This window comes from Phyllostomus discolor, chromosome 4 (genome assembly GCF_004126475.2).
Source record: "Phyllostomus discolor isolate MPI-MPIP mPhyDis1 chromosome 4, mPhyDis1.pri.v3, whole genome shotgun sequence".
Classification (NCBI taxonomy): Eukaryota; Metazoa; Chordata; class Mammalia; order Chiroptera; family Phyllostomidae; genus Phyllostomus; species Phyllostomus discolor.
Window position 1 is genome coordinate 132,321,675 of NC_040906.2, and position 26,365 is coordinate 132,348,039.

Here is a 26,365-nt window from a genome sequence, read left to right on the forward strand (position 1 = left end):
AAATATTTAATATGTAATAAAATCAAAAGAAACAATTTACAATTTAATAAAAAACATTTCACATTTGTTTCCCTATAAACTTGATAGTAAATATGTAGTTTTTCCTTAAACTATATTACTCTTCATAATTCTCCATAGTGTATTAATAGCATCACTGTTTATATGAAAACCAGAAGATATACACTATTTGAAGAATCATCAGCATCTATTTTAAATATTATTTTAGAATACTGCTTGCCAATGATGAGTTAGTTGCACATGCAAAATGTATTATTCCATTATATCACATTGTGAAGCATGTCTTTTTATTTAATTTATTTATAATTTTTATTGTTATATTATTACAGTTGTTTCAATTTTTCCCTCTTTGCCCTCCTCCACCCAGCCCATCTCCTGCTCCCACAGTCAATCCCCACACTGTTGTCTGTGTCCATGGGTCACTCATACATGTTCTTTGACTAATCCCTTCCCCTTCTTTCCACCATTAGATCAAATGATGGTCCCAAAATTATTTCCCTCAATTTCTATTGCAGGGTTTTTTTTACATACAAAAATTGAAGTATCCTTTTAAATGTGTTGGCTCCAAGGATAGAATAAATTTGCATACAATTAAAACAGTCAGACTAATACTAGTAAAATCAGAGTCTTTGAAGAAATAATGTTCATTTCAATAATGGTTTGATTTTCCCATATAATTTATTTAAAAAAAAACTTTACAAGTTTATTCTGTTGAAGGTAAGATACCTGATAATATTAGAAATGCTATTGAAAATGTAGTAAAAATGTTCAAGGATAAACTTGTTCTTATGTTAAAACTATGTATATGTTAAACATTTTAAGTACAGCGTCGAACAGAGGTAAGGCCTGATTGAGTGTAGTTGGTAGGGTAACAAAATGGGTAAATGACTTATAGTTTTAATTTGAACACTTCACCTAAAATGCCATATGATGTGCTTCAGTGTGATATTGTTATGTTATAGAATTACATGCTTATAATTTTATAATAAAATATTTTGTAATAAAAAGGGGTATTATTCACAGCAAACCCTGTACATTATAATATTCACACAATTGAATTAGAATCTAGAGCTGCAAAATTCACAAATAATTTTAAATGTTTACAACATAGGCACACTAATAAATTTTTGTGACAAAGCTGATACTAAAAAAAATGTCACATGGAAGAATGTGTTTTATGTCATTATTATACATTAACATTTAGATTTTAGTAATGTTTAAACTTCTGAATGATGACTTTGAAAATAAACCAAAGTGTTTCATGGATGTCTTGACATTTTAGTGAAAGAATGCCCTAAATTTTAGTTGTATATTGTTGAAAATCAGTTACAAGAATTTAATAAAAAACAATATATTAAGCACAAAAAATCAGTTTTTGAAAATGTTAGTCAGTTGTACTTGTTTTTAAAAAGACATGAAAATGTATTCCTGCACAATGCAATGAAGACACTAAACTAATTCAATATATTCAAATGTGTACAAGATTATAAGCATTATAACTGTGCTTTGGAATAGCTGGGCATGGGGGAAACAATATCTGGGTGATCCTATACTTCATGGATAGATTTATGTGCTAGAAAATGGAATTAAGTTGAGAAAGCTGACCAGGGGTGTCTAACCCACTGTCCACAGGCTGCATGCAGCTAAGGATGACTGTGAATGTGGCCCAAAACAAAATCGTAAATTTACTTAAAACATTGTCAGAATTTTTGTTATTATGTGTCACAATGTATTTAATGTGTGGCCTAGAGTGCCACACCTTTCTCCAGGTGTGTCCTAGAGTGCCAAAAATTCGGATACCCGTGGACTTTTGAAGTACTTAAGTTTGGCCAAACACTCAGTGGAATTATGAGAATTAATTTTGAAAATGTTTGTCAAAGAAAATAATTGTGTCCTGACTAAAACTTTAAACTAAACTTTCACAATGGCTACTTTTACTTCATCTTGATACAATCTATACCTTACCCAGAGACAAGATATAAATAAATAATTTAAAAAAATTAACAACTTTCTTTTTTTTCAAGCAACCTAAATGGTTAGACATTTCCAATTTAGAGATATATTAAATATGCCCCCAAATTGCCACTACTTTGAGGAAGATACGGTATTAGTTGTTCCGAGTGGTTCTGGAATGGTGGCATGTTTTGTTTTGCTTTGATTTTGCTACTTTGCTTTCCACTGAATAAGTTTCTCCATAATTACAAAGTTGACAATACTAAAAAAAATGAAATAAAATAAATCCTACAACAACCCTAGGGGAGGAGAAAAAAGAAAAAAATTCTGAAGAAAGTAAAATAGGGCTCTGATATTTTTGAATAGAGTAAAAATAGGGCTCTGGTGAAAATATTGTATGTATGTATTTTTTACAAAAACTAACATTGAGAATATTTTCCATTTACATTTTCCTTTGAGATTAACAGACAATCAATGAATACAATAAAAATTATAAGAATGGAATAATTAAGGAAAGAATCAACTGGAGGCATTAATAATTTTAAACTTATTAATCATAAATACAACATTGAAAAGGGTATAGATGATTTCATGAAAAATTAAAATAATAAGATCATATGGAAAACATGCTAATTCTTCAGAAATACACTAACAACATGCTATTGAGATAAATGGCTAAACGTAGTTTCTGCTGATACTATTTTGTAATATTCAGAAAATATAAAGTATGTTTTAATTTTTCCTTTGATTTTTAGATAAAAAGTTATAATTATTTTCTTTGGAAAGAATTTTATCTAAAAATAATTTTTAGATAAAGTACTTTATAGGTCTCCCTATTTAATGAAACAAAATTACCAATCAATAAGTAAATGTTTCAAATACATAGTTGTAACTGCTTTTAACTATCTCTTTTGCTCAAAAATGTCAGTTTGAAAGGAAAATTATATGGTCACCATATGTATGTGGAACAAAGTAAGAGACTGTAAAACATTTTTTAGCTCATAACCTGTTTCAACTCATAACTCAAGGAAACAAAAAAATTAAAGGAAAAAAGGCCTAGAAAAGTCACATTTGAATAGAGTGGAGTTTCTTTTTTTTTTCAGTTTAAGGTTTCATCTTTTTTAAAAAAATTTCAATTGACACTCAGTATTATTTTATAGTAGTCTTAGGTATACAGCATAATGTTTAGAAAATTGTATAATTTACAAAGTGATCTTTCCAATAATTCTAGTACCTACCTGGCTCCATACATAGTTTTTACAATATTATTGACTATGTTCTCAATGCTGTACTTTAAATCCCCATGGCTATTTTGTAACCACAAATTTGTACTTCTAAATCCCTTTACCTTTTTCATTCAGCTATCCATCACCCTCTCATCTGGCAGCCCTCAGTTTCCCCTGTATCTATGAGTGTGTTTCAATTTTGTCCATTTGGTTCTTGGGCTCCACATATAAGAGGAGTTCTTCCTGCCTGTAGTTACCATCCCCTCTTATGATCAATGGCTGAGGTACTCTATCAGAAATTTCAAGTCCCTCTCAACTTAATTAGAAGGGCCTGCAAGAGAAAACCTGCAAATTATCACCATTCTCCATAGTTTGGGAGATAGTCATATTTTGTTTCACTTCCAAAAAAGGTGATTTTAGGATATGTATTTGTAGCTGAAGATACCACTGCCTAAAGATACTTTGAAGCAGGACATACACACTGATATTCAGCTATATTTCCCAGAAAATGGAAGACTATAGAAGAGTTCAAAGGTATAGATAATTGTTTAAATACATTTTCATTGTTAAAGCATTTAACCAAATTTAAGAAACTATTGGTTTAAACAATGATTTCATTTTACGTCTCTAAATTCATTTAAAAAACTAAAAAAAAGTTTATTCTTCATAAAATGGGATTTGTCTGTAATGGCATACCTAACTAAGGAAATAAGTTAGATATGACTATGCAAATTATCAGCAAAATGTGCACTATTTCTAAAAGTATTTTAGTATTTAAGAACAAACTATATTTTATTATAGTATAAAAATATGTCACCTGGTATCCAAACTCTTCTATATTGTAGAATATTTAGCAGGATAATTAATCATTTGTTAACCTAATAGATTTATTAATCTTATCCCTAAAATAGGTCAGTATAGAAACTCTAAAATTGTATTTTTAATAATAAATGAAACACTTTAACTTGAAATAAATAAGGCAAAATTAAAATCATTTGCATATATATGCATGTTTTTTACCTGAATGTGGTGCATCACACTCACAAATGAAACTACTTGCAGTAACATTGCTGCAATTCTCATGGAAACAGACATGTGGTTGATATTGGGCAATTATTTCTGAACAATTTATGCCTGTAAAAATGAAAGTAAATTAATTTCTAACTAGATTAAAATATTTCCATTTTATACAAAATTAATTATAGTCATTGATTTTCCCCAAATCTGTAAATAATAATATGAACATTTTGACAAAATGTAATTCTAATTAAGAAATATTGCTCTATGATGATGTATTTAAATGGAAAGAGTTTCAGTATACTTTTACATAAGTATTTCCATCTCCTGGCCCTTGTTATACTATCAGATATTTTTCCGATTATTGATATTTGACCTTCAGTTAATTTTCATGATAATTTGAATTTGTTAGTCACATCTTCACAGTAGATGGCACATGTAAATACCAGTTCTTCAATGTACACTGGTAGCATTGCAGTGGTAATTTAAAAAGTGATGCATTGTATCTTATACATACCACCTAGCCAGGGTCATACTTCAAAAGAGAAAAATGGGAAAAACATTATACCATTTGAAGAAGATCCAGAGCATGAAGTTTTAGTTAAGCAAGATATGTAAGCTCTAGAGATCTGTTGTATAACCTTTTACTTATTGTTAACAATAATATATTATACCCTTAAACATTTAAGAGGATAGATCCACAGTAAAACAACATCTAAATTATGAGGAAAAAAGAGAAAAGGCTGCTTGGATTCTCAGAAGCTACACACAAAATTATAGATTCTACACTTTCTTGCCCTTGTTTGTATATCAAGTTTTCCCAATCCTACTTATATAAAGTATTATGGTCTTACTATATTACATGCCATAACCTTGCATAGCATATTTTTCTATGTAGATGATCATCTCATAATATCCTTCATAGATGAATGTTCCTAGAAAATTATTTTGCATGGCAATTGGAAAAATGTTACTATACAACAGTTATAGACAATTTGGCAAAATACTCTCCACCCCCTATTCTAATTGAATCATTAATTTAATTTTAAGAAGTTTGTTGCCATGATCAATGACATCTTTCCTATTGCTTATAAACTGATATCCCTGATATCAGAAGTCTTCTTCATTGACCTCCAGATAACCTCCAACACAATAGAAATATAAATACACATAATTGTGTGCCAAAATATTTCCATACATAAAAACTAAATTAATAGTAGAATATTTGTAGGTCATATCCTATTTCCATCTTAAGAAGTGTAATGAGCTAAACTGTCCCCACCTGTTTGTGAAATTCTAACCCCCAAGGCCTCAAAATATGACAATATTTGGAGACAGGCATTTTGGAGAGCGATACAGTTTAAATGAGGGCATTAGTGTGGGTCCTAATCAAATAAAAGTGATGTCCTTGTAAGAAAAGAATATGTGGGCATGAACACACACAGAGGAAAGACAATGTGAAGTCACAGGGAGATGGTGGCCTGTGGACATGGAAGAGGAAACCCATTCTGCCCATTCTGCAGACAGCTTGATTTTGAACGTTTAGCCTCTAGAACTCAGCAAATAAACTTTTGTTGATAAAACCACTCAAACTATGGTACTTTGTTATGGTAGCACTAGCAAACAGTGAACATTCTCATGGACAACAGTGTAATGATTGCTGGGGACAGGCAGGGTTGGGGGTAGGTGGAAGAGAGTTTGGGAAGATAAATGGTGATGGAAAGAGACTAAACTTGGGGCAGTGAATAAACAATACATGTTGTTGATGTGTTGTGAAATTGTGCACTTGAAACCTATACAATTTTATTAACTTGTGTCATCCCAATACATTTAATTAAAAGGAAAAAATAAGCAAATAAATATATTTTAAAAATCAAAATAAAACAATAAAATGGAAAAATACTAACAAGAATATTTTGGTAATGATACATTTTCTGTATCTTATAAAATTTAAAAATTAAAGCACTTATTAATAAGTAAACTAGTATAATGGTATATTCTCAATGTTTTAAAATTAATAATACTATTAGGTAATTATATTGTGTTTAAAATTAGTGATATAAATTATCTATGGTTGTGCTTCTAACAAACAAATAAGCATTGGGTGAGAAAAAGACCACCCTATAAATTTACAATAGAATTATTGAAATAATGGTCCATGACATAGGATTATATATGTCACTATTCTGATAGGTGATAGATATTTTTTGATCAAATATTCTTTAAAATTCTTTGGGCAGGTTAAAATGTATGCATAATGATTAGAAGGTTTTAATTATTTCATTTTTTTTCTTTCATTCCAAATCAGCAATTTGAGTACTTTCACTTTTTTTTCTGCTAAATGCCTTAATTTTAATTATTTGATATACTCCAGAATAATTAGGGCAACATATATTTTATCACCAGGACAGTAGAGTCAAATGAGAATTTGATCCCAGTTATAGGGGATGATGTTCAGTACATATTGCTGGGATTAACTTCTCAAATGGCCTGGTACTTCCTTACTATAGAGACTAACCTCCATGAAACATTGGCTTGAATGAATTTTAGAATTTATAATGGCTTACTGAGTTCTTCCATTTTATTTTATTTTATTTTTTGCATAGCTGTCTCATAGTTGGCTCCAAAGAAGTAATCCCATGTTCCATGGAAGAAAGACTTTGTTGAAATCTCCTAAAGTTTGCCTAACATAATTATAATTATATCCCTAAGCCTAATCTACTCTAATCATATATACTGTTCCCACCCCTTCCAATCTCATGACCTACATATACTACTAATTTGTGATTTGTTTCCTCAATGTCATTGCCAACCATACAAAGTATATCATTTTGCTAGATCATTCTTGTTTTACCCATTATTCTTGTAATTCTCCACTCCATGTTTCTGAAACTACCGTTTAAAAAAAACTCTAATGTAAATTCCAAGACTGGAAATATGTTCCTTACAATTCTCAATGTTTCTCTTCACTGTCCTCTGATGACCCAAATTCCCTAGTAAACTTTCAAGTAAAGATAGTTTATTTCCCCTCAAATCCTTATTTCAGTCTCAGAAGTATAGTTTACATTGTTTTTAGATTACCCTTCTCTAGTTTCATCTACTCAACAAATATCGCACTTTTACAACCTCATCATTACTTCTCACTTAGCTTATGATAATTAGTTATTAAGTACCTCATGCTCTTTCCTTCCTTAGTAGTACCTAGCAATCATTTATAGGTGCTACACTGACATCCATTAAGAACATTGTATTGGTTTTTAGTTATCTTTTTGTCTTCAACTCTCCCAAGCAACTCCAATGCCTCCCCTGCAACACCACATGGTTCATTATATTCTTCAGATTCATGCTTCATTTCCACATTATCACCCAGAGCTTTTTACCCCAAATAACCACAGGCTTGGAAATTTCATTGAGTAACTAAAACATTTTTCTGATGTTATATTTTTAGTGAGAAATTGAGTGAATTTTGAGAAAGATATGAATATAGGTATTTCAGTATAAAACATACACTGTGTTTTTAAGAAATCTTAAAATAAGCAGAGAGCTTATTTTAGAGACTGGCTGATATGATTTTTCTATATTTTGAATTCAAATTTAGCTCAGTCTGAAAAACTGAGAATTAAAAATAAAACATATGTATGTAGCAGTTTGTAAATTCAGTTTATTTTCATATTTTAATAAATAGAATATGTTATTTTTAAAGTAGTCTTACCTGTAAATGGTGGGTGACAGATACATTCATATCCTTGTTTATTCCTTTTTTCACTTTTATTAATGCAACTGCCATTATTTTTACATGGTTTATAAGAGCATGCATCAAACTCCTGGCAGTATTTTCCAGAAAATGGAGGCTCACAATGGCAGTTGTATGTCTTGCTCCAAATTTCAGTAAGACATTTACCATGCCCAGAGCAATATTCAGAACTCAGATATTCCTGGCAGAACTGCTCTTTCACTGTCACATTTAGTCGAAGTCCCAGTTGACAAAGCGATGGACCACTTGCCATTACTGTGATAAAATAATGCGTCCCAACACTCAGCCACTTAGAATTAACAGTGTGCATTCCCTTTAGCTTGCAACCAAAAAGTAACTGTTCTTCAGTTGTGGTATTCTGCAGACAGTCAATGAATGATGCTTCAGAAACATTCATCAAATTTACTTCTGGAGATTGAAGAGATGGTTCAGATGAAATTACAAGAATGTCTCCAAATTGAATTTGCAAAGGACAAATCTGGGGAAGAGATTGATTGCCTGAAGTGCTCATTTTAGTATTTATGTTCTCAAACCAGCAATCTCCATAGACATCCATGCAGATGTTTTCTGATAGTGTCCAATTCACCACAAATGATGATGGCTGTGTATGCCATTCTTTCACCAATTGCCATTTACATGTTGTTTTTCCATTTGTATACACACCGTGAAGAACCAAGAGGCTTAGAAGCATAACTGACTTGTTAGTCATTATAGGACACATTATTTCATAATCTATCATGAAAATATCGTAAATGATTGCTCAACATGAGATTTCAATATTGCTGGATATTTCTAAGCAGAGATTTTCTTCAGAGGATCCTGGGAACTGACATTTTGGTTCTCTTTGCTATTCCCAAAGTACGAGCGAACTTGAGGACTAGATATTGATGAAGAATCAGTAGGTTCAACTGTTTTCAATATCCCTTTAAACAGAAAGATACAACTTTGTTAGTGAAGATTTTCCTAAATTACTTAATGATACAAAAATGTCTTAGCTGTTTTCTGTAAGGACTGTGTCACTAACAGCTAGGCACCTTCTCTGTGAAACAAGGCCAGGGAAAATGTGTTTGTTATGTTGTATCTCATCCTGCCCCATGTAATCACCTGATTATTGAAAAGCTTGTTATCATCACATAATTAAATCAGCAACCTGCTGTAGTCTTTTATATCAAGCTTGAATACAACTGAAACACAGCAATGATTAAGATTCTTTTTACAGGTGGATTTGATTTCTTTGAGATATAACTCTCTCTCTCTGATTAGTTTTAGGAAAAAAGTCTTTAAAAGACAAAAAATATGAATGAAATGGTTTAAATATTATGTTCATGTAATATTTCATAAAAATATAAGCCCTGAGGTATCTGTGAGTGACAAATCATGTTCTTCTAATGGTGATCCAGGAGGTGGAAGCTCTCACATGTATTAAAGACACATAAAATTCTGCTGTACAAATGACTAAACTTAGAATGAATTGTCATCCAAATTCTGAAGGAATGGTGGAAGCATGGCAGGCAAAAAAGGGAAAAGAAGATGTAAAGTGGTGTAATGGTAGGATTATAAATAGAGGTGGTATGGTAGAAATGATCTCTCTTCTATCACTCACCAATGGTGTGAAAGGAAGGGTCAGGAGATCAGGTCTGTTGGAAGACATCACTACTCCCAGAAAGAAGGCAAGAAACCAAACTGGGATTAATATATTCACCCAATTAAAAGGTAGTAACTACTGCTCATTGAGGTTTTTCTCTTTGTAAATCACTATACTTAGAGATTAACAGATAAACTATGAACCTCACAACAAAACTCAAATTCAGAGAAGATAAATGACATAATGGAAATATATGCTCTTTGGGCCTTAATTATGTTATTTATTCATTCTGTGTCCATAGTCCACATCAGCTTTAATTTGCTTTACTCTTATACAGGTAAGAATGTATTAAATATGTCAATTTAAAGACATTAACACAGCAGTGCTGAATTAACAAGGTAGTACTGAAGATTGAATTAAATTATTCAATAAATGGAATCTTTTATTGTTGTCCAATTTCACTAGGTAATTAAAATCTACACTTGTCAGATTCAAATATAGATTTTGTCCCAGCATTTCATTATACCTTGATTACCAATTAAACATTGTTAAAATAAAACATTTTATACCATTATAATGTATAATTAATTTGATATTAATATTAAATATTTATGGTAAGTCCAATAGCTTAATGGGTATTTTAGATCAGGTAGAAATTAAATTTGAGTTATAAATTACCTCTTTGAAAATTTAGTTGTGGGTGTTAGAAATCTATAAAAATATGAAGTTGCATAAGTAATATACTACCTTAATATGTATACAGAAAAAGTTAAATTATAACTTTCTTAAAACTAAATTTCTGTATGATCATGTTCATTTGATATATATCAATAATAAATTCTGAATTTAAAATAATAAGCTTGCTAAAATGTAAAGAATACATATAACAAATCTATTTGATTCTAATCTATATGCATGGAAATATGCTAGGTAATAGGAATTCATCAATGACCAAGTGAAATTAGATATCAGTATAAAGAACTAAAAACTTAATGAAGAAGCTAGATTACTAGAAAAGGAGCATTACCAATTTGTTATAAAAAATAGTCTCGAGAACTCTAAAAACACATAGCAGGTACATTTAATAGGAAAAAAAGGGTAAGCTTGGAAATGAAATGGAATCATCTGGGAAAATCGCTCAGAAGGGAAATGCCAGGAGAAGAGGTCTAGCTAAAGATTTTGAGATGAGTGTGACATTGGGTATCTTGAAGAAGAGAAGTTGAGCTTTTAATACAAAAGGAAGATAAATTATCATAAAATATAAGCTTATGATTTCGATAGTATATCAAGAGGGGCAAGCATTGTCAGTAAAGGAGCTTACATTTTATGTTAGGGCAATGGAGAACTTCTTGAAGATTTTATGTGGGAGATTAAAAAGAGCACTATTTATCTTAATGACATCAATTTATTTGCAGAGTGAAGAATGCACATACTAGTAGGTACAACTGGAAGAGTTGAGACATGTGGGGAAGTCAATAATGCTAATCTTGAAGGCTGTTGACCTAAGGAGAGAGAAAGAAACCTAGAAGGAATAGGTGAGAAACAAAATGATAAGGGAGATAGGATGTCAGAATCACACATGCGTATATTAAATTTGAAGCCCCTCTGAATGATTTTCTTATAGAAATATCCAGATATCAATGTTATACACACAGATGAGCATAGAAGAGAAGCTGGGTTGGAATTCTAAATCTGATAATACTGATCATATATTTTTATGTTTCAATATGTATGTAAAGTTGTAGGAAATTTGTCCTAAAATGTGAAAGGCTTGATCTTCAAATAACAAGCAAAGGTTACATAGGGATATCATAAGTATGGAATAACATAAGCAGCAATGAACACAGTGCAGAGTAGGGGAGAAGAAGCAAGATCAATATAGATTATTATGGCTGTGACTTTGGAACTTCAGGAACTTCAGTAATTTATCCTGTGAGGTCTGTTTTCACTATGAAATAGGAGATGATTGGTAGAGATGGTGAGTTTCAAGGGATAATACTAGACAAGATTTGAAGTAAAGAGTGAAGAAAATATGAGAGGATGTTAATTAAGACAAAATAGAAGGATCACTAGGCAATATTAGAATACTTTTGTGGCTGTTAAGTATAGTAGTATGAAACTGCACAGTGCATTATTTTCCCAGCATCCTAGTTGAAATGACATAATAAAAAATTAAGAAATAAATGAGTTTAATCAAACACAGTCACAAATTTATTTCCACATGGAAATGTTAAGAAAAAAATTACATTTGTATTGAATAATTAGATCTGTGTGACATTTTTAGACTAGCTGCTGATGTGAGCACATATTATTGGATGGCTAATTCCATGCTTCTCAGAATTCTCTGGATCTCTAATTATTGTTCATTTATACTTTTTAAGAGAAAGTGACTTGATGTTTTACATTTCCATCTTAAGAAAATTTAAATAAATAAAAAAGAAGTCAGAAATAAAAACCCAGAAAATTTATACAAGGTCTATTTGCATCTATATATGCTGAATACAAAATACATTGAATTTTATTAGAACAAAATTATTATAAACATCACATATGGATACATTGGAATAAAAATATATAATTTGGACCCAAAAGATAAGTATAATAATTTGTAACTCAATTTTTAATTTATAAGGACATTGTTCTGTATCCCACAAAGTTTGGTAAGTTATATTTTAATTTCTATTTAGTTTAAAATATTTTTAAATTTGTCTTGAGACTTCTTTTCCAATTAATGTGCTATTTAATAGTGAATTGTTAAATTTCTAAATATTTGAACACCTATAACTATCTTTCTGATACATAATTCTAGTTTTGATCCTTTATGATTTGAGAACATACTTTGCATGATTTCCAACTTTGTAAATTTGTTCAGCTGTCTTTTAGGGCCTAGAATGTGATCTGTCTTGGTGAATGTTCCACATATACTCAAACAAAGAGAAAATGTGTATTTTGTTGTTGGAAGTGGTATTCTGTCAATGCCAATTAGATCAAGCTGCTTGATAGTGCTGAAACAGTCAACCGTATCTTTACTAGTTTTTGCCTGTTTGACATAGCAATAATTGACAGAGGTATTTGATATCTCCAACTAAAATAGTGGGTTTATTATTTTTCCTGTAAGTTTTACCAGTTACTGCCTAAAATCTTTTCACATACTGTCCTTAGGTACATACTCATTAAGAATTAATATGTCTTCTGGGAGAATTGTCTCCTTTATTATTATCTAGTACTCTTTATCTCTGATCATTTTCCTTGCTCTAAAGACTGCTTTTTCTAAAAATATAGTTACTCCAGCATTTTTTGAATTAGTGGCAATATGATACATTTTTCCAAATCTCTTTCCTTTTAACCTGAATCTTTATCATATAAAGCAGATTTTTGTGTACACAACAAATAATGTGCTGAGATAAATGGACCTTTAGTGTGAGAATCCATGGTAATCAGACTGGGGTGTGGGTGAGTAGTTGCTGTACCTGCGGGTATCAGCCTTTAGTGCCTTTGTGTTTTACTTCCTTCTTGACTTTGGATTTTCCTAAGTACTCATCCCCAGAAATATTTGTATCTTTCACCCTTTTTAGCTATAAGCTACTATTCTCCTATTGAAGTCCTATTGGTTTGGTGTAAGTGTGGACAAGCATTCTCTGCACTTCAAGTTAAATCTAAATTTTCTAAAAGGTCTGTGTCTCCAGGCTGTGGCTTTTACAAGTGATCTTTCTCATATAACTTCCCCCTCTTAGGTGAAAGGAGCCTGAAATATGAAGAATGTCCTTACCCATTGTTCTGAGAAAAGATTCAAGTAAAACTCCCACTGGTGAGGAAGATTTTGTTATAAAGAAAACCTGCATTTATTTCAAAAGGATGACTCTTCCCATCCTTTTGCCTGGGTCCCAATTGGATCATTGTCAGATTTTTACTATAAGAGCTTGGTGAATGTTCTCAAAGTAAAGCCCATGAATGTATAGGGGACAAACTAAGACTATGGCTCCCAGCAGTTCTTAGCCTGCATTGCCTTCAACAATTCAATGAAATTCCCATTTAAGTGTTCATATCAGTTTATGCCTCCAGTGCTTTTGCTTCAAGATATGTGCTATGACTCTCTCCATTCGTCTGTCTCTCCAAATTCCAATTTGCCCTGCAAACTCAGTTTTTTGTGGGTTTAAGAAAAGCCATTGATTTTTATTTTGATCACCTTTATCTTGCAATGAGGATGAAAATGAAAATTTCCAGGTTCCTTATATGTTGGAGCTATAACCCAAAGTCTACATTCAATTTTACTGATTTTTTACTGGCTTTTTTCACATATATTGCTCGCTGTCAACTATACAAGAAAGTGATTTTGTACACTCTTACTATCAGTAGCTCTACTAAGTAGTACTTCATTATATGGATATACCACAAATTGTCTATCCATTTACTATAACAACTACAACATTGATATGGTTAAGCTAGAAAGTCATGGACTGGACAGGATAATTTTCTTTAGGATGTAATGAGAAGCTTATACACAATACACACACACACTATTTCACACACACATGCATACACATATATGTACATAATAGACAAAAGGATGAACTCATCAAAGAGGTATTGTAATATCTAATCTACTCATAGTATTTCTAAGCAAGTTCAATTCCTTTGTTTACAAATACTTATCCTATCCACTTGTTATTATTAGTGTGGATCACCAATTTTACAAAATGATAATTTCATTAGACAAAGAGTATTCTGATTATAGTACTAATTGCACATCAAAATATTCTTAGACATAACATATTACAGTCTTCTGTTATTTTCTCCATATTTTGATGTCATTTCTTTATAATTGGAGAGACAATTAAAGATCAAGGATGATATACACCATATTCAGGATCAGAGATTTGGGGACACAAATAAAATTATTACTAATGATGACTAGGATTCATATGTTCCAATATTCTGTTTGTAAAAGTTACCACTTTTTTCTATTACTCCTAACTATAAAGTATATAGGAATATATATGCTGCAACGAAGAGAAAAATATGATTTGTCTATGCAGATTTAGATTTGAGTCTCTTATCAAAGTTTTCTGACATAAGACAATGAAAAAGGCTTTCATTTAATAGATGTAAAAAATATGATACAGAATAACTACCTTTTCATACATGCATGTGTTTTGCCCAAAATCTGTGGTACTTAAGCATAGGAACTCTGAAGTCAAATGTCCAGTTACAAATTTTGGTTTCTTCTTTTTCTGCCCTTTCTACCTCCTCCATACTAGATAAATTAAAACAGTTTTTCTATCTGTGAAATGAAGGTAGTGATTGTTTTATCCCATATAATTATTGTATAATAATTATTATTATTGATAAATAATTGATATAAATCATAAAATATTTTGATACCTCTGACCTTTCAAATAGAAAGTGATATTTTTGTTCTGTAAAATAATATATATAAATTTGGAAAAGTCAAATAACCCAGTTTCTTTAAAATTACCTTTATCATGTTTTTTAGGCTAATTTATATAGTCATATGTATCTGAAAGTTCACATAAAATGTCCATATTGAAAGTCCAAGATGACAGAGGAGTAAGCAGAAGCTACACTAACCTATTCCCAGGACCAATCTGGAATTAAAACTAAATTGTAGAGAAGTCATCCTGAATAACCAACTGACACTAGCTGGAAAGAAGCCTTATAACTAAAAACAGATAGAAGAAACCACTTCACCACAGCATGACTGGTAGAGGGTACAGTGGAGGTGCCTGAGGCCTGGTTGGACTCTCTCAGGTTGCAGATGAAGTTGTGGAGGGATATTTCCATGACTTTGGGTTTCCCTCTGAGAAGTGTGGGGACTAAACCTCAAGCTGAGCTCCCCAGCCTATAGCACCAGAGATGGAAAGGAGCTCAGATAACATCCAGCTGTGAAAAGCAACAGGGTTTCTGTCTAGCAGAGAGAGATGGCTGGAGATGCAGAGAGCCTTTAAAGGATCAACACACAGCATTTTGTTTGTAGCCATTTACCCTGGGCTCTGGCAGAGGGAAGGCAGAGTGGACTAGAGATGCTTGAGGAGAATCTGGGGTTGCTGCCTCTGGGGAAAAAACTGGAAACAGCCACCAGGTTCCCTGTGTTGATTCATCCACCACACTGAAGAAGCCATCTTTCTCAGAGCATCCCTCTCCAAGTGGCATCAGCCTGAGCAGAAGCAATAGCCCACCCAAAGGAATTACTTTGCCCTGCCCTGTTATGCTTATGACAGGTTGCTGAATTCAGTTTGATTAGCTTAACAACTAATTAGTGTAAACACCAAAGCAGAAAGTACAAAGATGTATCCAAAATGGAGAGATAAAGAAACAGACTCCAAATGAAAGAACATGAGAATTCCCCAGAAAAGCTAGGTGAAATGGAGGAAAGTGATTTATCAAATAGAGAGACTAGAGTAATGATTATAAGGATACTCAACAACATGAAAAAAGACATAGAAACCATAAAAAAGACCAGTCAGAAATTAAGAATAAAATATCTGAAATAAATAATGCACTGGAAGAAATAAACAGTAAGTTAGATGAAGCAGAGGATGGAATCAGTGATTTGGAAGATAAGGTAGAAAACATACACCAATCAGGACAGCAAAAAATATATATATACATATATATATATAAAATTTAAAAAATGAAGAAACATTTTTTAAGAAACATTTTAAGAACCATTTTGAACAACATGAAGTGTAACAATATCTGCATCACTGGATACCATAAGGAAAGGGACCAATCAAAAGACAGACAATCTATTTGAAGAAATCATGACCAAAACTTCCTATACTGTAAAGGAAAAAGATGCACAAGTCCAGGAAGGTCAGAAAGTACCAAGCAAGTTGGATCAAAAGAAGCCTATACTGAGACACATCACAATTAAAATGACAAGGCTTGAAGACAAGAAGAAAATCCTAAAAGCCAAAAGAGAAAAATAGGCAGTTACCTACAAGGGAGCACTAATTAGACTGTCATCTGATTCTTTGACAAAAACATTTCAGGCTAAAAGGGAGTGAGTAGCAATGTAATATTCAAGGTAATGAAAAGCAAGGACTTATAACCAAGGCTACTTTACACAGTAAGGCTATCATTTAAAGTTGAAGGAGAAATAAGGAGCTTCCCATAAAAAAAAAGCTAGAGGAGTTTTTTCTTTTTAGCACCAAATGAGCATAGCAACTAATGTTAAAGGGCTTGATTTATGAAGGAGAAGAAAAGAAGAAGAAAAGAAAAAAGAAGAAGAAAGAGGAGGAGGGTGAGAAGGGGGCTGGGGAGGAGGGGGAAGGGGAGAGGAGAAGAAGAAGAGGAGGAGAAAGAAAAAAAAACAGAGCAAAAACAGTCTGACAATAAAATGGCACTATATGTGTATTGATCAATAATCACTTTAAATATAAATGGCTTAATGCTCCAATTAAGATACTTAGGGTAGCTGAATAGATAATAAAACAAGCCCCATAAACATGCTGCCTCCAAGAGACCCATTTCAGTTCAAAGGGTACACAAAAACTAAAAGTAAAGGGATGGAAAAAATATTTCAAGCAAAAGGAAAAGAAAAAAAGTGGGAGAGAAGTACTTACCAGTATATCTGATAAAATACTTTAAACCCAAGGCTATAATAAATGACAAAGGAGAACACTACATAATGATAAAGGAACAATACAACAAGAGGTTTTAACCCTAGTAAACAATTATTCATTGGGGCACTTATATATGTAAGACAACTTTTGATGGACATAAAGGGAGAGACTGACAGAAAAAATTATAGCTGGGGATTTTAACACCTCATTGACTTCAATGGATAGATTTTCTAGACAGTGAACTTAAATGACACACTAGATGAAATGGGTTTAATTGATATATTCAAAGTATTTCACCTCAAAGAAGCATAATTAAACACTTTTTAAGTGCACATGAAATGTTTTCTAGGATAGATATGTTAGGACAATAACAAGTCAATAAATTTAAGAAGATTGAAATAGCATCAAGCATCTTTTCTGACCAAAATGCTATGAAACTAGAATCAGTCACAGAAGAACACTGATAAACTCTCAAAGACATGGAAGCTAAATAACATGTTATTAAACAATGAGTGGGTCAATAATGAGATCAAGGAAGAAATCAAAAGATACCTTGAAACAAATGAAAATGAGGACACAACAATACAAAATCTGTGGGACACCATGAAATCAATCCTAAGAAGGAAATTCATAGCATTTCAGGCCTATCTAAAAAAAAAAAAAAAAAAAAAAACAAGAAAAAGCTCAAATAAACAATCTAACTTCACAAGTAAAGGAACTTGAAAAAAATGACAAACAAAGCCCAAACTGAGTAGAAGGAAGGAAATAATAAAGATCAAAGCAGAAATAAACAAAATAGGCTCTAAAAAAGATACAAAAGATGAATGAATCCAAGAGCTGGTTCTTGAAAATATAAATTCAAGATAGACAAACCTTTAAATGATTCATGAGAAAAAAAAGAGAAAGGACCCAAATAAATAAAATCAGAAATGAAAGTAGAGAAATAACAACTGACACCAAAGGAATACAAAGGATTGTAAGAAAATATGAGAAACTCAATGCCAACAAATTACATAACCTGGATGAAAGGGATAAATTCCTAGAAACATACAATCTTCCAAAACTAAATCAGTAAGAATCAGAGAATCTGAATAGATAGATTATACCTAGTAAAATTGAAGCAGTAATCAAAACACATCCAATGAACAAAAGCCCTGGACTGGATGGCTTCATAGGTGATTTTTACTAAACATTCCAAGAAGAACTAATACCTCTCCTTCTCAAACTATTTCATAAAATTCCAGAGGAAGGAAAGCTCCCAATTCATTTTATGAGGCCAGCATTATCCCAAATCCAAAACCAGGTAAAGATACTACAAGGAAAGGAAATTATGGGCCAATATCACTGACGAACATAGATACTAAAATTCTCAACAAAATATTAGCAAACCAAATACAGCAATGAATCAAATATGGTACATATACCATGATCAAGTGGGATTTATTCACTAATGCAAGGTTGGTGCATTCACAAGTCAATAAATGTGATTCATCACATAAAAAATGAAGGATAAAAACAACATGATAACATCAATAGATGGAGAAAAACATTTGATAAAATCCAGCATCAATTTATGATAAAAACTCTCTGCAAAGGGGGAATAGAGGGAACACACCTAAACACAATAAAGATCATATATGTCAACACACTGCCAGCATCATACAACAAACAAAAACTACCAGCATTCTTCTTAAGATCAGCAACAATAGAGGGATACCCACTTTTATCTCTCTTATTCAACATAGTACTGGAACTCCTAGCTACAGTAATCAGACAAAAATGAGAAATAAAGGACATCAAGATTAGAAAGAAAGGAGTAAAACTGTATTTATTTGCAGATGACATGATACTTTACATAGAAAACCCCAAAGATTCCACTAGAAACCATTAGAACTGATAAATGAATTTAAAAAGTAGCAGTATACAAAATTAACATCCAGAAATCAGATGTAATTTTTCATGCCAATAACAAACTAACAGAAAGGGCAATTATAAAAATAATCCCATCCAAAATTGCTTCAAAAAAAAAAAAACTAGGAATAAATGTAACCAAGGATATAAAAGACATATACTCAGAAAATTATAAGACACTAAGAAAAGAAACTGAAGAAGATACAAGTAAGTGGAAGCATGTATCATATTCATGAATAGGAAGAATTAACATCATTAAAATGTCTATATTACCCAAAGCAATCTATAGGTTCAATGCAAGCCATATCAAGGTCCCAGGGACATATTTCATGGATCTAGAATAAATTTTAAAAAATCTATATGGAACCACATAACATTAGCCATCCTGACAAAGAAGAACAAAATTGGAGGTATCACACAACCTAATGTCAAACTATAATAAGGCCATAACAATCAAAATAGTATGGTAGTGACATAAAAACAGATACATGGATCACTGGAACAGAATAGAGAGCCCAGAAATAAACCCACACCTTTATAGTCAATTAATATTTACAAGAACCAAACACATGCAATGGGCTAAAGATAGTTTGTTCAATAAATGATGTTAGGGAAATTGGACAGATATATACAGAAAAATGATACTAGATCACCTTCTTACACCACACACAAGAATAAATTCAAAATAAATCAAAGACTTAAGTGTTAGACCTAAAACCATAAAAATCCTAGAAGAAAACATAGGCCGCAAAATCTCAGACATTTCTCATAGCAATTTTTTATCATATGTATCTCCCCAGACAAGGGAAACAAAAGTAAAAATAAACAAATGGGACTGTATCAAATTACAAATTTTTGCACAGCAAATGAAATCATCAACAAAATAAAAAGACAACCCACAGAAAAGTAGAATATATTCACTGATACATCTGATAAGGGGTTAATACACAAAATTTACAAAGTATTAACAAAATATAACAAAAATAAACAAAAAATAAAATAACTAATAAAATAATTAACAAAAAATAAAAATCCCAATTAAAAAATGGGCAAATGACCTGAATAGACATTTCTCCAAAGAGGATATACAGATAGACAGATGAAAAGCTTCTCAACATCACTAGTCATCAGGGAAATTCAAGTTAAAACCACAATGAGATATGATCATTGGCTGTCATCAATAAATCAACAAACAACATGGTCTGGCAAGGATGTGGAGACAGCAGGACCCTTTTGCACTGTTGGTGGGAATGTAGACTGGTGTAGCCACTGTGGAAAGCAGTATGGAGATACCTCAAAAACTGAAAAATAAATCTGCCTTTTGACCTAGTGATGCCACTTTTGCAAATATATCCAAAGGAACCCAAAACATAATTCAAAGGAAAAGAAGTATCTCTATGTCCATTGCTGTGTTATTTATAATCACCAATATTTGGCAGCAGCCCAAGTGTCCATCAGAAGATGAGTGGATAAAGGTATGGGTCATTTACACAATGGTTTACTAAATGGCCATAAAAAAGAAGAAAATTTTACCCTATGAAACATTATGGATAGACCTGGAGAACATTATGTTCTCCTACATGAAATCAGTAAGTCTGAGAAAGACAAATACTGTATGATTTCACTCATATGTGGAATTGAATGAACTACTGAACTGACAAGGAAAATGGGAATAGATTCAAGGATGTAGAGCAGGATGACAGCCAGTTAGGGAGTGGGGTTGAGTAAAAAGAAAAAAGGACACATGGACATGGACAACAGTGTGGTAATTGCTGGGGAAAAGGGAGTATAAGGGAACTAAATGGCAATGGAAAAAATACAATAAAGATTAAATTTTAAAAAAACAAGAAATTTAGAAAACAAACTGCCCCACAACAGAGAAAAAAAAATGTCTATGTTAAGGAAAGTGAACAATTTATATAAGTGTTAAAAGTGATTAATTAGCCCTGGCTGGCGTAGCTCAGTGGATTGATCGCGGGCTGTGAACCAAAGTGTTGCAGGTTCGATTCCCAGCCAGGGCACATGCTTGGGTTGCAGGCCATAACCCCCAGCAACCACACATTGATGTTTCTCTCTCTCTCTCTCTCTCTCTCTCTCTCTCTCTCTCTATCTATCTATCTATCTCCCTCCCTTCCCCCTCTAAAAAATAGATGAATAAAATTTTTTTAAAAAAAGTGATTAATTTAATTGACTAAATTTAAAGTATCCACTTCCTCCAGTCTTTCAGCATATGGTATCAGCTGAAAGTCTGTGCCCTCCCAAAACAGGTATGTTAAAGTCATAAATGCCAATGTAATGGTATTTAGAAATGAGGCCTTTGGGAATAGTTAAGTTTACATGACGTTAGAGGGGTAGAGCCCTTTAGATGGGATTAGTTTCTCTACAAGAGGACAAGACCAGATAATGCTCTTCAGTGCCCTCCTGCTCCCTGTCATATGAGGATACTGTAAGAGGACAGCCATCTGCAAGCCAGGAAGAGGACGCTCACTAGACAGTGAATCTGCTGCACATTGATTTTGAACTTCCAGCCTTCAGAACTGGGGAATTAAATATTTTTTTTTACATGACTCAATTTGTGGTGTATTATTATAGTAACCCAAAGCTACTAAGACATGGTGTTTATCACAATAATTATTAGAAGATTGTAATTTTTTTTGTTTAATACCAGTCTGTTCCTCAAAGTCTTCAAGCTATATAAGGGCAGAGATTCTAATCTCTCCTCTTCACCTAAATACTTCCATGTTTCCAGTGTCTAGCAGTGTGCTTGACATATAACAGATGTTAAATAGATATATTTAAATTTAATGAACAACAAAGTAAGTGAATGGATAATAATATAACTAACTTTTTAGTTATTAATTGAATTTACTGTATAGAATTTGGGACAAATTTACTTACACATTTCTTTCAGATCTTCTTTTTGAATATAGAATTATAACATTTAGAATAATTTTATCTAATACTAATACTATTTTATACTTTTCTTAGCACTTGCAAAATTGTTACTCAGGAATCACCTGTAAAACAGGAACTATAAATCTACAATCTCAGCTTTAGATTTTACTATACTTAAATTATTTACCTGAAGCTTATAGTGATTTTCTGGTAAAGAGAATATAAAAACCTACCTATTCTGACCTCTGTGAGAAATTATATTGCTCTATAGAAGTAGAACATCTGTTTTTATAAGTTAAATATTAAATTAGTGAAAGCATTTTGTGGGGAATGTTCTTAATTTTTGAAATATATATGAATATATATGTATCAAAACACATGCTAGCATATACATTTTAAGAATTTATATCCCTCCTGCTTCCAAAATATATAATTTCTAATTTTTATTATCTAATCTGCATATTGCATATAAACAATCCAATCTTCTCTGTAAGACTATTGAATATGTATTTTACTTAGTTTTATCTTTACTTGCAGTCATTCTCACATATTTTTCACACCTTTTATGCAGGTGTGCTGTAAAATCTAATGAATTCTGAAATTTTGGATAGGAACTGAACTTTTCATATTCTACCAGTAACTTTTTCTATTTATTTATTTTTACAGAGGGAAAGGAGGGAGAAAGAGAGAGAAACATCAATGTGCGGTTGCTGGGGGCCATGGCCTGCAACCCAGGCATGTGCCCTGACTGGGAATCGAACCTGTGACACTTTGGTTCGCAGCCCGCACTCAATCCACTGAGCTACACCAGCCAGGGCTTGGTAACTTTTTTTTTTAATCTTTCCTTAGATCTTCCAGTTATCAAAAATTTGGTTTAACATTTAAGTGTAATGTTTCAAAAAATAACAACATGAAAATCAAAGTTAAATCCAGTGTCTTACATTTCACATTGAAAATCATTTCAATACTTAGTTTGATTACTATTACATCCTGGGAATTATGTTTTCAACCAAATGTAAATGGAATCTTCAAATATATATACTTGAAGGAAAATATCATTTTTTGAATAATGTATCAAAACCTAAGAAAGTAACTGTTATATTAGATTTTCTAAAAAAGTTTTATCTATTATTAGATGATAGGTAGCTGGCAATTATTTAGATAAATCAGTGATAGTATACATTAATAGGTAATAAACTTTATATTATGGGAAGTTTGCTAAAAGAAGCTAAATGTTTCCCAACAATGCTATAAAATAAATTACTACACTGAATGTTAAGTTCAACTTGGTGATTTCTAAGGCTTTCTATTTTAAATGTAATGTAAGTATTATTAACCTATGATCTCTGTCAATAACATACCCAGGTCTCTGATGATCTGAGCATTTGATTCTCCAAACCCTAGTAGGAAACTTTTGGGTAACTATGAAGATGAAGGAATTATAATCTCCTTGTCTAGTGGATGGAGATTAGCTCTGACACCAACACTTTAATTTCCCTTGTGTTTCCTTTCCTATATAATAGTTACAACCTCCACCTAAAGCACAGGCATTATAAAAGTAAATGAATCAATAAACAAGAATATGTTTAGAAACAAAAGCATTTCATAATTACGTAATGTAACTATAAGACTGAAAACACCTTAAAGTCAGGATTTGTGTCTTTGTAATCTATTCTTCCTCCTCAAACTAATTGCCTTTCATCCTTGACCAAAGAAAAAAGCTCCCTTTGCTTGTAGATCACATATTAATCCCATATTTACAGGATAATATTTGTTCTCCTCAGTACCTGCTTCACCTCCACCCCTGGTTGTGTCTAGACTGATAATTCATGTCAAGTAAGTAACTTTTGCCCTAATAGGCTAGTGCAAATGCCACTCCTCCTTAAAAAAAAAGCCTATAAACCAGAACGTTTCAGGATCACATTAATATAAACTTACAGGAACTAGAATATGAAGAAGTGGGATGTAAAGATAGGTCTTTGAGAATTTTCATTAACATTGGAACATCTCCTTTAATTTAGCAAGGCTACTTTGGCTGGTCCTAATGGGATAACTCCTTATAATTGAGAGTCAACAAAAATTGAAAGGAAATTAAGTAGAGATTTCAGAAATTTCTGGCCTATTTTGGAAGTTTTATTAAAGAAAGGATATTAGAATAAATCCAATATGCAACATGGGACCAAAGGACTGACCCAAGAATCTGAGAACAGATGACTTGGCTAGGATATTCAGTTTACTGAAGAAATAAAGAATGCCTCATTTAGAGAGGCACTGTAACTCTGAGCTGGTCAGCTGTGGCTGTTTCTTAGTCTATATCTGTTTGGCAGATTGGGGAGGCTGTCATGGAATTTTGCTTTCCCATTATTAAGTTTTAGAATATAAGAAACCAGGTAGGTCTCAATTTATCTTCCTACCACATCTATAGTTATTTCTACCAATACAAAATATATACCTCAGAAAGACATGCTAAGTACCTGGCAGAACATTTTTATGAGTCCATGAATTGTGGATTATGAACATTATGAAAGGAAGATACAAAAGATGAAACCCTTGTATTTGTCCATCTACATATCAAGATGAGAAATCAGAAGAATTGAAATATACTATGATGATTACTCATATCAAATCCACAAACCTATTCATCTGCCTGGTCCTTGCACAAACCACCTAAATAATTGGAAATAATGGTGAGACTAACTGAATAAATGTAAGTGACAATTCTAATGACAGCTTATGTGTACATTCCACATGTGGCAGCTGTGAGAACACACCTCACAGATCAAGTGCAGGAAGCTTAATTGAACAAAGGCACCAGCCTCTGGGTTCTAAAATATTTCACTGTAATTTTACTAAGGCCATGCTCCACCACAGGGTCCTGTCATCCAATAATTGAACATAGCAGAAACATTAAGGCAGTTTCATTCCTGAGAGACATAGCATTCTTCCAATGGCCAACTGTGTCTTGAGAACTCCCAGATGACCTTGCTACATCTTGTTTTGATTCAGAGTGATCTAGGATGCTTTCGTTTAATCTTCATTCTTTATTAACATCTGTTTTATTCAGCATTCTTCTTAGAAACAGAACCAGTAGGAGGTATATCTATACTTATATTTATCACTATCTCTATCTCCATAGATCTACATATTAATATATCTATAGTTGTAGGTAAATGCATATTCAAATAAGTGTCTATTCCAGTAAGAACAAAGCAATGTAATTTCATGATGGAAGTGGTTCAATGTAAGCAATCTGCCATCAGAAGTCTGCCTGATCAACTAAGGGAGTGGTGCCATATCAGGGACTCATTGTCAATCTCTGTTGCTGTTACATTAAACATTCACCCATGACTATACCAAGCTATTTCTTGGTGGAAGCCTGTGCTACAGATCTTGTGGTAGTTAGTATACACCTATGGGGCCATGAGTGGAGTGACTGGGCAAAGAGGCTGAGTGGTATCCACAGAATGGGTCATCTTATCTACTTGATCATTATAATCATCCTTAGCAGGGTCATCCTTTGGTGAACACACATAGGGCAAATAAATATTTTTGCTTCTTCAGAGGATCTAAATGCATAACTCTTCCCCAAATTTTCTTGTCACCAATTTTTATTAACTTTTTTCTAAGTCCCTGACCATCATTAAAACCTGAAAGTGCAGTTTAGATCATGACCTGACAGCATTCTCAGTTTTCCAAACTCTCTTCCAATTATTACCATATTTTTCTAATAAAAATATTTTCATGCTTGAACCTATCTTTTTGTATGTTTCTTACATGACTCAGTCTCACAATGATATCTTTCTTGAAGAAGAGAAATGGAGATTCTAGTATTTGATATGAAGCAACTAACTAGTGAATCTTTTGGTATTAATAACTATAAGCTAGAAGACTCAGAAGTAGTTAAAATTTCCAAGACATGGACAACAATATATCTTAATAATCTTACATCAGGGCTGTTAATTCTCCTACTTTGGCTCATAATTGTCTGCAGAAATCTTGATTTTTGACATTCCACAAAACAGTACTCTGGTCATTTTATGGATTATATCTTTTTCATTAGATTGTTTATAAATAAATAACAAGCATCCTAAAATTATAATAATTAAATGTGTGACAGAGAATGAGGAGGAAAAGCCTAAAGATTCAGGGGCCAGCTATTAGTTAAATTTTGGGGAAGTCCATCTGAGTTACCTGGGAATATCTTTTTCCTGGTAAAGATATTCCCTGGTAAAGGATGTCGTTATTTTCCTTACCTAATGGGTCTCTTTGGATTCATAGTCAGAAAACATTTTGAAACACTTGTACAAATGATTTTCAGTTGACGCAAAAGTTTGCTTATCTTGGGATTGAGTAGAATCCCAATGAAAAAAGATCACCTCGTAAAATCCAGGTGGCTATTCAAGTTTTCATGACACTTGGG

The 26,365-nt window shown here is 32.3% G+C and overlaps 1 protein-coding gene across 1 annotated transcript in view; it reads right to left on the reverse strand.

Moving 5' to 3' along the window:
* Positions 1-3,370: 3,370 nt before the first annotated feature.
* Positions 3,371-26,365, reverse strand: part of LOC118500232 (protein eyes shut homolog) — a 211,854-nt gene continuing 188,859 nt past the window's right edge. Inside the window, exons 2-4 of the mRNA XM_036024310.1 lie at positions 7,927-8,891; positions 4,218-4,331; positions 3,371-3,528 (exon numbers count right to left, since the gene is read on the reverse strand). Coding sequence (XP_035880203.1) covers positions 3,515-3,528; positions 4,218-4,331; positions 7,927-8,707 — 909 coding nt within the window. The 5' untranslated portion in view covers positions 8,708-8,891 and the 3' untranslated portion in view covers positions 3,371-3,514. The remainder of the gene's footprint in view (positions 3,529-4,217; positions 4,332-7,926; positions 8,892-26,365) is intronic.